Source organism: Psammomys obesus, unplaced genomic scaffold, assembly GCF_907164565.1.
Source record: "Psammomys obesus unplaced genomic scaffold, mPsaObe1.curated_primary_1811, whole genome shotgun sequence".
NCBI lineage: Eukaryota > Metazoa > Chordata > Mammalia > Rodentia > Muridae > Psammomys > Psammomys obesus.
Window position 1 is genome coordinate 1,749,114 of NW_026591711.1, and position 13,185 is coordinate 1,762,298.

At 43.2% G+C, this 13,185-nt stretch overlaps 2 protein-coding genes and 1 long non-coding RNA gene across 3 annotated transcripts in view; 1 reads left to right on the top strand and 2 right to left on the bottom strand.

The window, feature by feature from the left end:
• Nucleotides 1–2,033: 2,033 nt before the first annotated feature.
• LOC129680283 (cytochrome c, somatic) lies at nucleotides 2,034–4,018 on the bottom strand. The gene is made up of 3 exons (XM_055611881.1): nucleotides 3,880–4,018; nucleotides 2,848–3,025; nucleotides 2,034–2,736 (listed from the first exon to the last, which is right to left on the bottom strand). Exons 2-3 carry the CDS (start codon nucleotides 3,014–3,016, stop codon nucleotides 2,588–2,590), a joined length of 318 nt encoding a protein of 105 aa, XP_055467856.1. The 5' UTR covers nucleotides 3,017–3,025; nucleotides 3,880–4,018; the 3' UTR covers nucleotides 2,034–2,587.
• A 195-nt stretch (nucleotides 4,019–4,213) lies between these two features.
• Nucleotides 4,214–13,185, top strand: part of LOC129680249 (uncharacterized) — a 34,569-nt gene continuing 25,597 nt past the window's right edge. The window contains exon 1 of the long non-coding RNA XR_008720660.1: nucleotides 4,214–4,284. This is a non-coding gene — a long non-coding RNA (uncharacterized LOC129680249). The remainder of the gene's footprint in view (nucleotides 4,285–13,185) is intronic.
• CUNH7orf31 (chromosome unknown C7orf31 homolog) overlaps nucleotides 11,313–13,185 on the bottom strand; it is a 28,686-nt gene continuing 26,813 nt past the window's right edge. Inside the window, exon 9 of the mRNA XM_055611839.1 lies at nucleotides 11,313–12,128. Within this exon, the coding sequence (XP_055467814.1) occupies nucleotides 11,313–12,128 (816 nt within the window). The remainder of the gene's footprint in view (nucleotides 12,129–13,185) is intronic.

The following is a 13,185-nucleotide window of genomic DNA, read 5'->3' on the forward strand; positions in this document are numbered from 1 at the left end:
TTAAGACCTTTTTCCTAGACAGCCAGCAGGTACCCCAACATGTCCTTTATCCAGCAATCTCCTGTGGTTAAAAGGAACAGATATAATAGAATGCCTGTAAAAGGGCAACAAGACAGAGGTGCCTCTCCACCCACCTAACACAGCCAACTTAAATTCAACAGGCAAAGCGTCGTAAAATCAGAAGCAAGCATGAGATTTAGACTAAGGAATTACCACTGTTCAGAAAGGCACTGGAATTTATGCACATAAGCTCTAGATGCATGCCATAAATACAGCAGCCACTAGCTAGTTGTGGCTACAGAAATTTAGTTCAATAAGAATTTAGTTCTGTAGTCATCCTACATTTCATGAGTTTAACTGCCACAAGTGGGTAATGGACACGTAGGTGTAGAAGAGCCATTACAGGAAGTTCTATCGGGCAGAGCTTTCCTAAGCATTCAGAATTTAGGTGGCACCGGGAAGCTCACCTCACTTCCCTTTGTGATACCACTGAACTGGCCACCTACAATAAGCAACTAAGAACACGCAGATGAGTTGGAGTGGTAGCTTTTTACCGCCCTTGCCTTATTCCTAAGGAAATGTACCCTTTATAACAAAGACTGTCCCCTTTCTGCATTACTCACAGGGCTTCCCCTCTATATCACTAGATATTTTACTTGAGTCTAGTTAGCCTTAGAACATAGGAGGTACCAACTGTGCAATGTAGGCCTTAGACAATGTTCTAGGTCCAGAGATTACAAATTAAATCTGTGAGTCATCAGAAGGGATGCTTTCCTCAAGCTTCCACAAAAGGTATACCTGGTGAGGTAGCCAGCATGTCAGGAAATGACTCAGTCACCAGGGCTTCATCACTTCTAGGTTAAAGTATCTGAATTTATTTATAAGCTATAACACTAACAAACTATGCGTTACACTAATGAGGCTTCTTTGAATCAATACTGAAACACCCATATTATAAAATCTTAAGCCAAATGTCTATATTCATCTTAATGGCTTGATGTTTTTTGTTTTTTTTTTTTCTTCTATCATTTGGAGGATACAAGAAAATGGTAACTCCAAGGCTTTCTTTCTTTGCACATTGGTTAAAAAGGGTTAAAAAGTGTCCCTTGAAAGTCGTTTACAAAACTAACAAAACTTAGGACTCACCAAGTCCTATGTTACAAAGCTCAACCTCTGAAGTACTTACAAAGTAAAAAGCTTATCAGGGTTAGGAACACTGATTGCTCTTCCAGGGGACCCAGCTTGGATTCCTACTGCCTACACTGCAGATCCCTCTGTAACACCAGTCCCAGGGGAACTAACAATCTCATCTGGCCTTCAAGGGTAATGCAGTATGTATAGCACAAACATATAAACAGATAAGACACCTATACAAATAAGATAAATCTTAATCCAAAACTCCAAATTACAGAAAACTTTCCAAATTTGTTTCCAGACTGTCTTCAATTTCTTATATGATGTAAGGTTTATCAAAGTGTCAGACTTCAGGGTCCTAGTTAATCATTCTCCACACTTCTGAAGTCATTGATGAGGTTCTTTTCCTGCTATTACCCTTATTTCCCTACCGTTTTCTATACAATTTAGGACTTAGTGAGTATGTAACTATTTCCGCTTATACATCATCCTGACAAAGAACTAAGGGTGAAGTGTTGCTCTAGGTTAAGTTGTTCCCGAGATCAAAGGAACACCACCCAGTGCCTTCACTAGAGCATGGCTTTCAATCAGGGAAAGTTGAAACTAAAATTTTAACAGTCATTAAACAAGGCACAATCAAAACATGATCTGTGATTGTTTTAAATTATAGTCTTACTGTTGGTAACTTACAAACTATGTCCTTTATTTTAACCTTTCCATCTAGTAAGTTGACAAAGAGCACCATTACAACCACACAGACAGAAGTTCATTCCACTATTGTGTTTCTGAATGGGTGTCTAAGGACAGTCCTGAATTACAGTGTCGTCTCAGATAATAAAATAAATTAGAAAGGTCCAAGTTGCTGGTGACGAAAAGCATTTCAACTTACAGATGAACCATAAAGTATTAAATACTCTTTATTTGATATCTTACGCAAACTCAGTGTCTTTCCGTGGTAATAGGGCAGCATCCTTGACATAGGGAATTTAAATAAAACAGCATCATCAAGAAAGACAGTTGCTTACTGACGTTTAGCCACTGCCTGTAACAGACCAGTGAGCACAAATTGAGACACAGGGGAGTCTTATTTCTGAGACAATGACAGAGTTTTCCCAGTGTTTAAACACATTCATATGCCCATTTATATAAATCTAAGTACAAAACCATTTAATAGGTTTGAGGTGACACCCCCACCTTTGTGGAAAGTAGAACATTACTACTTAAGTCCAATCTTATCTTGAGAAAGGGAGAGCAGTGATAGTCTATTTGCAACTGGATTGTTATTTTGAAAAAAGGTCATATCCATTTTACTACAAGTCAGTTTTACTTAAATTGGGACTGTCCAACAAAAATATTGTCAGCCATTCATGATCTGAATTTTGATGTACGAATTAAATTATGGTACAATTAAAAGCCATGAGACATTTGTTTTGTAATAAATAAGGCAGTGGAATTACTCATTGGTAGCCTTTTTAAGATAAGCTATTAGGTCTGCCCTTTCTCCCTTCTTCTTAATTCCAGCGAAGATCATTTTTGTTCCAGGGATGTACTTTTTGGGATTCTCCAAATACTCCATCAGGGTATCCTCTCCCCAGGTGATACCTAAACAGAAAGGGACGTAGCAGTTAAGTGTTTTACAGTCCTGATAGGTCTGCGTTGGTTACACCCATACAATCGGTGCTAAGGCTTAACAGTCAACAGTCCCCTACTTACCTTTGTTCTTGTTGGCATCTGTGTAGGAGAATCCAGCGGCCTGACCTGTCTTCCGCCCAAAAAGACCATGGAGATTGGGTCCAGTCTTATGCTTGCCTCCCTTTTCCACAGTGTGGCACTGGGCACACTTCTGAACAAAAATCTTCTTGCCTTTCTCAACATCACCCATTTTCTAATTCTAAAAATGAAAAGACCCAACAGGTCAAGTAACTTGTTACAGCAACACATACAACGGATCCCAGTGACCATTCAAATCACCTCGCTACCAACCCACTGCTATTCTTACCACCTCTAATACAAGGCCGGATGCTACCTTAGTCCATTTGCAATATTCTTCGTTAGCAAACACAGTATGCAGGAGACCCTCCTTTAAAGCGGGTCTGTATTCATGACAAGTTCATGCCCAAGGAACGGAAGTGGAAACCCAGCTCAAACCTCAATTCCAGAAGAGGGCAAGGTCAAAAAGTCACAAACACGAAACTGGACTATAATTCCTTTAAGCTCAAACCACTACGATTCTAACATCTCAGGATGCTTAACTGCTGTCTGTGCTGCCAATTAAAGCCAATTCCAAAGATAAGACAAAACACATCAACGGAGTGGTGAGGCGCGGGGCGGGTGGAGGGTTCTTGGTGCTTTCACGCGCCCTGGTCTTAAGTGGAGGCTAAGTCGCTCTCTCTCGCATTAGTCTAGCACCGGAACGCAAAGGAGGGTTGGGGTAGGAACCTTCTCACTCTCGCGTTCTGAGACCCCGGGGGTGACCACGAGGTCAGCCATCCAGGCCGGTCTCAAGGAGACTGAGGAAAGCCACCCTTCGCCTCCTCAGGTAAAGATCAGGCTCAGCCCTAGAGGAGCAGCAGCTACCGCTCCCTGAAAGGGCGGCGGGCGAGTCCCCTCCAGAACCCCGGGACCCAGCCCTGCAAGCCGCCTCCAGCCCTCCCCTGCCGCAGGCCCGCAGGCCCGGCCCGCGCCGGCCCGGCCCGCGCCGGCCCCTCGCGCCTCTCTCGCCCCGCGTCCCCGGCGCGCGCTCACCGCTCCGGGCTGGTCGACACAAGAAACGTTATGTCCCGAAGACCGACGTCCCGCTCTCTAGCCCAAGGACACGCCGGCCCGCGCCTATGTACCGGTGTCGGTGCAACCACACTTGTTCCACCCGTCCGCTGCCTGACGTGCGGCAGCGCCCGGAGCTGCGTCGTGACGTAGCCGCGCCTCATTGGCTCCAGCTTCGTCCGCGCTCGCGAGGTGCGCGCGCATGCGGCCTAGCATGGTAGGATGTGCCCAGAGGGCGCCCTTCCTCTAGGGACGTCGTGAGCCCGACACTTACGACAGGCGCTGGAACGTAAGGCGCGGACGTGGATGACGTCACCCCCGGGTGCCTGAGCCTGCGGACGCCGGAGGCGGGGCGGAGGCTCCCTCGGGATCCCGTGCGCGGCTCAGGTAACACCCACGTCAGAGGGCTCCTGCCGCCGCCCACGGAGGCTGCCGAGACAGCAGTTGGGTCGGCTAGCGACCTTTACCCAGGCTTGGTCAGGGCTCCCTGGCCGGCGCCAGCTGCACCGGCTTTCGAGTGGACGCCTGCTGGTGACCTTCACCCTGTTAAACCATCTTCTTCCTTCTCTCGCGGTCACCCAGCGCCTCAGAGCTGGGGAAGGTGAAAGCAGAGCGCGTGAAAGCAGCAGCAACGCCCGGAGTCCCTGCTCCCTTCCCCTAGTGTTTAGTAGAAAAACGAGGGTGGTCAGAGGAGCTTTTGGAAAGAAAAAGGGTTTGACCTGATGAGAGGAGTATTGGGAATCCACTGGGACTTGCATCCCTTCTGACCGTATTGGAGGTGGAAGTTTTGTTAGCAAGTTTCCAGTTGTGCTTTAAAACTCCCCGATACCCTAACTTCTCGCACTAGAAGTTAACGTCATTATTCCTGTCCCAAATTCTGATGAGCGCAGGTCCTTTCCCTCTGTTCCGCCTAGCCTTGACGTACTCCATACTCTGGTGGAGTTTATTATATTCTACCATCCTTCCTTCCACCGTCAGATTGACACTAGATGTCGGGGCTAGTCTTAAGTGGCCGAAGATCCCTCTCAAGCCACTCGTCCTGTGATCTGCTCCAGGGAAGACATCAGCCTGTATGAGTACAGTTGTTCTTAGGTATCCCCCGGGACAGCTAATTCCAGAACAATTCCCAGAACCCACACAGAATTTCAAAGGTGCTCAACTTCCTCTCATGAAATTGTGTAATATTTGCATATAATCTACACAGTCTCCCCAATATTTAAGTAATCTCTTAATGTCAAACACAATACTATATAGTGGCACTTAGGGAACATGACAAAAACTCTAAAGTCATTCAATATACCTGAGAATATTGTAAGTCTTAACTACACAGTATGTGATGTGATCTACTATTTTTGGACAACATGGATGTGGAATCCATACATGGAGGTCTGACTGTATTTTCATTGTTTTTGAACTGTCATAACTTTAATTTCTCTTTCTCTAACATAACTCTGTATGGTCACACCTCTTTATAAGACCATCACACATATTCAAGACTTTTTGTAGCTTGTGGGGGCATTCATTGAGTATTCAGATATAGTCCTTATATTGGCTTATTTAACTTATTTGTATAAAGGCTTATTTAGCAAACTTTTTAAAGACCTGGCATAGCATATCTGTAGGCATTCACTATGTCTTTAAACCAAGTCCTGATATTGCTTTCCAAATTTCTCCAAAGAAAATGTAGTCCTTACTGAGGTCATTATTCTCTCAGTATGTTTTCTCTGTGTAACAGAAGTTACTGGTCTTAGTTTTAAAGGAGTTGGCTGATGACAAGTTTTTCAAGAACATCCTACTGCAAATCTTATAAGTACACTAGTGACTTAGTTGACCAAGTGGATTGACATATCCATTTATTCCTGTATACTAGGCTCAGTTGATTGCTTTCACAGCATTTACAAAGCCCTGGGTTTGATTGCTAACACTGCATAAATGGGTGATGGTGGTGATGGTGAGGTGCACCAGAAATCCAGGCACTGGGAGGGAAGAGACAGTAGAATGAGAAGTTCAGAGTCATCCTTGGCAAAACAAAAACAAAACATCTTAGTTTTCCTTACCAACCATTTAAACAAGTGGCTCTCTGCCTGGACATGGTTCCAGTGTAGTTTATCCTTCAAAGGTTTCTATCCTGGAAGCTTGCCCTGGGATTAACAGTATTGGAGGGTGGTAGGACCGTTAAGAGGAAGGGCCTAATGGGAGGAACATGACTTCTAGTCAAGTCCCTTACAGCTCAATTGATTCTCCATGAAGTTCTCTCTGGGCTCAAGTTGTAAAGGGCACATTAGTTCTCTCATGAGTGGATTCGTTTCTGAGAGAGCCAGTTATTGTGAAGGAGCAAACCTGGTCCGTCTTGTTTCTTCCTTTGCCACCAGGCTGCCTTCTTGTGCTCCCTACCATATGATGCTGTTTGCCATGAGGTTCTCATCAGAAGCTCTGAGTGTGTGTGTGTTTGTATTCTATATACAACAAAATGCCAGCTACTATAATTCTGAAGGCAGGCCAGGGAGGAGAATAAGAGAAATGCCGGATAGATAGACAGTTTTGCTAATTGGATTTACTGTAGTTTAGTTTCCTCCTTTTTATTGTAGTGAAACACATCACAGAGTTTGCTGTTTTGTTCAGTGGTATGAAGTATAGGCATTTTACACAACTGACCACCATCTGTGGATGGAACTCCATCTTGAGAACCTGAAATTTCATACCTGCTGAGCCGGATAACTGTCCGCTTGACCTGATTCTGTAATATCCAGGTAGCTAGTACTATTTCTAGGTATGTCAGTAAAGTATCTCTTAGAGACTGGCATTTAAGTCAGTGGATTAAGTAAGACAGGCCCTCTTTTATCCAGAATAGGTGGGCAAATGCAATAGGTTGAGGGCCTAGAGAAGGGAACTGCTGCTGTCTTTCGGCGCCAGAGCTCCCTACTTCGCTATGGGACAAGGAATTCTAGGTTTTCTGGCCTTTGGAACTTTCACCAGTAACCCCTTAGTTCTCAGGCAGAACTGCACTATTAGGTTCCCTGGTTGGGGCTCTCTGGGTTTTGAATTTAGCCATGCTACTTCTGGTTTTCCCAGCTTTCTCATCATCCACAGTCACATGAACAATCCTATCAACCCCCGCATCTGTACAAATATTCCTCATTTTATTATGCTGTGCTTTTTTTCTCCCCTTTGTAATATTCTGTTTCTTCTTTCAGATTACAGGTTTGTGGCAATCCTGTATGGAACAAATCTGAAGATGCTGGGTTTTTTGTGTTTTTGTTTGTTTGTTTGTTTTTAAGGTATATGCTCATTTCCTGTCTGTGTAGCACATTTTTGTAATTGAACAATATTTCAGTCTTTGCTGGTATATATTTTTAGGGTGATCTGTAATGTATGGTCACTGATGTTATTGTTATAGTTGTTCTAGTGGCAGGAAATGCCTGCATGCAAGATGGCACAGTCGTATGTGTTTTCTCACCACTGCACTGGCTCACTGTTCCTCTGTCTCTGCTTTCCACTGAGACACAATAGAATTGCATCCAGGCCTGTTACGAAAAAACAAAAAACAAGAAACCAACCAACCAAACAAAAAAATAACGTCTACAGTAGCCTTTGAGTCTTCAATTGAGAAGCAGAGAACAACATATTTTCACTTTAAGTGAAAACCCCACAGGTTTTTAAGCTCAGTCAGCAAAGCATAATGAATGTGAAGACAGCCCAACACTCAGGCTTCCTGTGACAGATAGTGAGGCTGAGAATGGGAAAAGAACATTATTGAAGGCAAGAAACTAAAAACATTGCTCCAGCAAATACAAGGAAGTGAAATACCTCATTGCTGACATGGAGGCAGTTTAGTGATCTAGAGAGATCCCCATAAGCCAAGCCTAATCCACTGTAAGGCTTAACTCTTCAAGTCTACAAGGACTGAGTGGTGAGGAAGCGTTAGGCTAATCTGAAGGTAGCAGGGGTGGCTCATGAATTTAAGCGAAGTTTTGTTTATTAATATAAACTTGCAAGGTGAGGCAGCCAGTGTAAAGCTGCAGCCAGTTATCGAGAAGACCCAGAGAAGATGATTTCCATGCTCTTAGCATTTCTTACTCATCATGACTCACTCCCTACCTTTCTTTGCCTTAATCCAGTGAGCTCTAAGGACTTCTTACCCCTGATACCCCTTGCTTCCCAGATTCTTGCTGGGTTAGGCCAGTGGGAGGCACTGGCAACTTCCTGAAGGATGGGAAAAGGCTTTGGAGTATCACTATCTCCCTACAGTTTTGACTCGGCCCACATCTCTGTGAACAGTTCTCAGCTATACCTCCTTCAGGAGTTCCTTTGAAGATCTGTGTCCAGCTAGGACCCTCATGGGTATAATTTCCCCCTTTCAGAGAAGTACCCCGTCCTCAGCCATGCCAGCTTCCCATGCCAGAGATGCTGGTCTCCTCAGCTGTCCTGCACTGTGGAGTGGACTGTGAGAACACAACACCAGGTGGCTAAGTGGCTGCTTCCTGTCCCCTCCTCCTCCCCTTGCTCTCAGATCTAAAGGCCCCTGGTGCTAAGTCTGAGTCTTTGAGGGTTCTGCCATGTATTGTTGGCTGTTTCCTCTATCTTCAGTTTTATGTGTCCAGGTAGTTAGAAAGCATCTTCCTGATGTTTAATTTTCTTCACTAACCTGGCTGATTTGTGTGTGTGTGTGTGTGTGTGTGTGTGTGTGTGTGTGTGTGTGTGTTGTATGCTTTTAGCATATGGCACAATCTAATGAGCAAATTTTAAAAGGTTTTAACTGTGTTTTTGATCATTTTAAGAGTGAAATTGGATCAGTGGTCTACTTTTGGAATCTCCATTAGAAACTGTTACCACTGAACTTTTTAATGAGCTACGTGGAGTATAGGTATCCGCTTACTCAGAGTCTCTCATTTTAACCATATCAGAGTGAATGACTGTGACAGTGCTGAAATGAAGGCTGTGGTGCTTTTACATGGCCATGGGTAAATACCTGTAGTTAAAATGCAGTTGTACACTCTGGAGACCCAAGGAACAGATGTATAATTAAAACAAAGTTCCTTGGCCTGTTAGATGGCTCAGTGGATAAAGGTGCTTGCTGTAAAGCCTGACAGCCTGAGCTCAGTCCCATGATCCACACGAAGATGTCCTCTAATTTGCACATGTATACTATGTCATGCTTGTGTGTGTCACACAGCCATAGAAAGAAAAAAGGGTGAAACTGTGCTGCACTGTGGAGTCGTATCTTTCAACATTGGTTCCATAGAGGTCCAGTCCCGTGGCCTGTTCTCTGACTAGATAATAGGGTCCGAGTACCCTAATATGTTAACTGTATTGCACATCACCTTGGACAGTTCAATGACTTTTTAAAAAGGCATTTAAACATTAATTTTTAAATTTTTAATAAGTGCCGGTGCATAAATGCCACTGTCATGAGGCCTGCATGTGTCTCTACCCACTGAGTCATCTGTCAGCTCAAAAGCATTTTAAAAATTGGGTGTATGTTATACACATGTGTGTTATGTGTTGTTGTGCATGCAAGATGTTTTCCTCTGTCACTCTCTTTGTCCTTTGAGGCAAGGTCTTTCCTTGAATATGGAGTTTGGGTTTTTCAGGTGGGCAGGAGCCAGAAGCCCCAGTGATCCTTCTTCCTCTATCCCCACTGAGTGGACCCTGGCTGGCATATGTGGGCTCCTGTGTTTGGAGAGCAAGTGCTTTCCCCTGCTGGGTTCTCTCTCCAGAACCTATATTATAAACCTTTTGATGTTATGGATTGAACCCAGGCATGCTAGTGAGGGACTCTACTACTGAGCGACACTTGAGCCCAGCGGTCTACAAAATTATGAACAATTTAGAAATTGTCATGTGATTGATTGCATTACAGTTTTCAGTATTTTAATATGGAAATTTTGCTTAATACCTACCCACAATTTGTAATTTTAGCTCAGAATAGGTTTAAGTAATGTACATGTTGGTTATTGAACAAAAATAATTCAAAACATGTAACATTTTTGTGTGAACCAGTGAGTTTTATTGGCATTATTTATAAGAATGTAGGTGAGGGTTTATTTGCAGGAACAGAAATGACTCAGGCAGCTGCATCACAGCTTGTCCCAGCATGGGTTGACAGTTCACAAAAGCTGGGACCTTGGGGCTCAGTGCCCACCTTGAGGTAGCTCATCATGCTAAGGCTCTTTCAGGCAGCTCAAGTGGTTTGCACCCTTCTAGGCAGCTCAGTGGATCTCTTTCTGTGGAGCTTGGCTGGTCTGTTTTCTCTGAGCAGCTGGTCTTGTCTAAGCCTCCTCTAAGCAACTCAGCTGTCCCAAACCCTAACTTTGTCATGTTGTTAACTTAATGATAAATTACTTTTATAATGAATCTCATGGGCCAGTGAGATGCTCAGTAGGTAAAACGGCTTGCCACATAAGCTTGATGCCTGGGCTGGAGCCGTAGAACCCGCAGTGGAAGGAGAAGCACCAAGACCCCCACATTGGTGCTGTGATGGGCACACAAACACACAGAGCATCAAAGAGAACTTTTAAAAGCACACCTCTTGGCACACGTGTTGACTTCCATACGGCAGTTACGTACACATTAGGCAAACACCTCAAAGGTGACGGTGTTGGGCTTTGAAATAACTGACATCCAGCCAGACTTTTTCTTGCCAAAATTGGAAGTCTAATAAATTGGATTGTCACAAAATAACTTTACATGTATAAAATAGCTGTTTTCTATCAGAAGGCTATGGGGAAGGAAACAACTCTGCTGTGTACAGGCAGGACATTCAGGATTCCTCTTGCCCACTGACTTGTCGACAGACTATTGAAGTTACACAGTTTGGAAAGCCACTCCACCCTCATTTAACTGGGGATTTGAAGTCTACCTCCTTTCTTTTATTGTTTTTGTTTTTGAGACGGCGATTCTCCTGTAACTCACTATGTAGACCAGGATGGTCTTGAACTCAGAGATGAATTTTACCCATTATTTTGTGAAAACATTTACAGAAAGAGATTGTTGACATTCTAATTTTATTAAATCATGATACATTCTAGAGTTATCTGTTAAATAACTTCAATATTTGAAATTTTCAACTTTGCATTTCTTGCAAAACGATGATGTAAATTTTGTCTGCACATTGATTTTCGTGACTTTAGAAAACTTCAGAGTGTAATTTGAAGACGAGATTAAAGACTAATTTTTTCCATGGTTTTGATATTTTGTTGACAAACTGTTAAATGTTTTAAGAAGTCAGGACATTATTTTGGTTCCTCTGACCAGATCCTAACCTTAATTCTTAAAAACACAACTTCATTAATGTCATTATGGCTTAGTACAGAGAGAGAATCCAGCCAAATGCAGGTCACTCTGTGACATACTTTTTTTTTTTTTTTTTTTTTTTTCCTGCAAGAGGCTGGGATTTGAAGGGCAGAGGGAAATTCTCAATTATAGAAATAATGGGCATTATGGCCATAGAACTGATGTCTCATCCCAGAGTGCAGTTTATCCCTGAGGTCTTTTTGTTCTTCTCGGATGGAGCTGTGCAAACGCTTGTGTGCCATGGACTTTGAAAATGATTTCCTAAGATCTAGCAGGTTGGTCTGAGGCTCAGACGCTTCAGCTCTAGAAATCCATCCCAAAATAGGTCTTCTTTCTTCACGGCTTTCCCTGTCCATGCCCACAAATTCTCGTTTACTTAAGAACCTGTCAATATTGAAATCTATATCACTTTTGTTTTGTAGAATATTAGACTTACTGAGGCGAGCAGGGTTTTGACATCTTGTATATGGGTCACGGAAGGCGGATTTAAGTTGGTCATAGTTAATGTAATGATTTGACTTAGAGTAGGATACAGGTAAGGGTTTCAACGCCAGCTGTCTCCGGTACAAATCATCTGTCTTCTTAGTGTCTGTGATTTTTGGAAATGTTTTTAGGTCATAAAGACTATTCATATCTTTTGCTGGATAAGAAGTAGGGAATTGATAGGTAGATATCAAGCTTTGCTCTTCCTTAATCTTCTCTTCGATATCCTGTTTTTTATGGGTCCTCCCAGGCAGGAAGTTATCCTTCATTGCCAACATTTCTATAGAACTGGGTATGAATCTGTGGAATGCACACACGGCTTTAGGAGTACAGTCTGGACAGGAAGGTCGTCGTTGCTCCTCCATAGCCTCCAGAGGTCGTTGTTTCTGAAGGAGCCGTGCAATTCGACCTTCCAAAGGTCTGGCAGGTTTTAAGGCAGTATGGAATTTTTCTTGCTATACCAGTGGAATAAAAGGGGAAAAATCAATTGATTAATAAATGTAGCATTATAATGATATGGCTACACATAGGCCAGTTTCATACCCAGTTTCACTATCTCAGTAAATAGGAAAGGGCTGGAAGTATACAGACTAAGATCTTTCAGTTTTTATTTAAAGACATTGAATTTGGGCCCATAGAAATAATCTTTCTCTTTTACTGGCGTCAGGTAAAATTAGACACACACATATATGTTTTATTTGGCTATAGACAAGCTTTTCTGTGTGGGAATTCTTGGCTCTCAGAATTTCAAAGATACAAAAGGACTCACTGGACTAAAACTTATGAAATCAAGAGTGCATTGACTCTCCTGGGTAGTTGTTTAAATCGTCTAGGCAAGGCAAGAATTCTTAAGCCTAGGTTGACTCAGAATCACCTTCAGAGCTGGCAGAAAGTGGAGTTCTACCTTCAGTTCTAAGACTAGGACTTGTGAGGTCTACAGTGGAGTTTCTGGGGGATAAATAGCATGTGTAAGAGGGAACAAGCCCGTGTGCTCTGAGCCATCCTCCCAGCTCAGAAACGTGCATTTGAACAAGTGTCGTAGGTGCTGCTGACGCCGTGGCATGCTAAGTGCGTTGAGAAGCACCGTTTGGGGTGCTCAGTCGAGGTCTGGGTACTAGTTTTAGGTCTGTGCACATGCCAAGCAATGCCCTGTCTGTGTTTCCTTTTGAGATGCTTTCAAAGTGTGCGGTCATATTCAGGACACTATTCTGGAGCTGTGCCACCGAGGGAAGAAGAGGTGATATTAGGGCCTGGGTGGTGACATGTGTTCTCTATTGTAGCAGAGGCGTGAATGAAAGCTGCGTGCTTTTGTTTTGACAAATGTACATTTACAATTTGTACAGTTTTAATGAATGTATACTTCAACATTGAACAAAAAGCAAAAAAAAAAAAAAATTCACTCTGATAAATGGTATGCACGTCCACTCCTAAGGGATAAAGTATAGTAAGGCCTGTACTTTCCAATGTGTTTACAATAATAAAAATACCGGTAGCTGGTTAGAGGGAAGAGAT

Bases quoted from the DNA above. Each gene is read 5' to 3' on its own strand.
- LOC129680283 (XM_055611881.1), bottom strand. From the start codon at position 3,016: ATGGGTGATGTTGAGAAAGGCAAGAAGATTTTTGTTCAGAAGTGTGCC. The intron at 2,737-2,847 runs GTAAGTAGGGGA...CTTTCTGTTTAG, and splicing joins AGATGCCAACAAGAACAAAG to GTATCACCTGGGGAGAGGAT.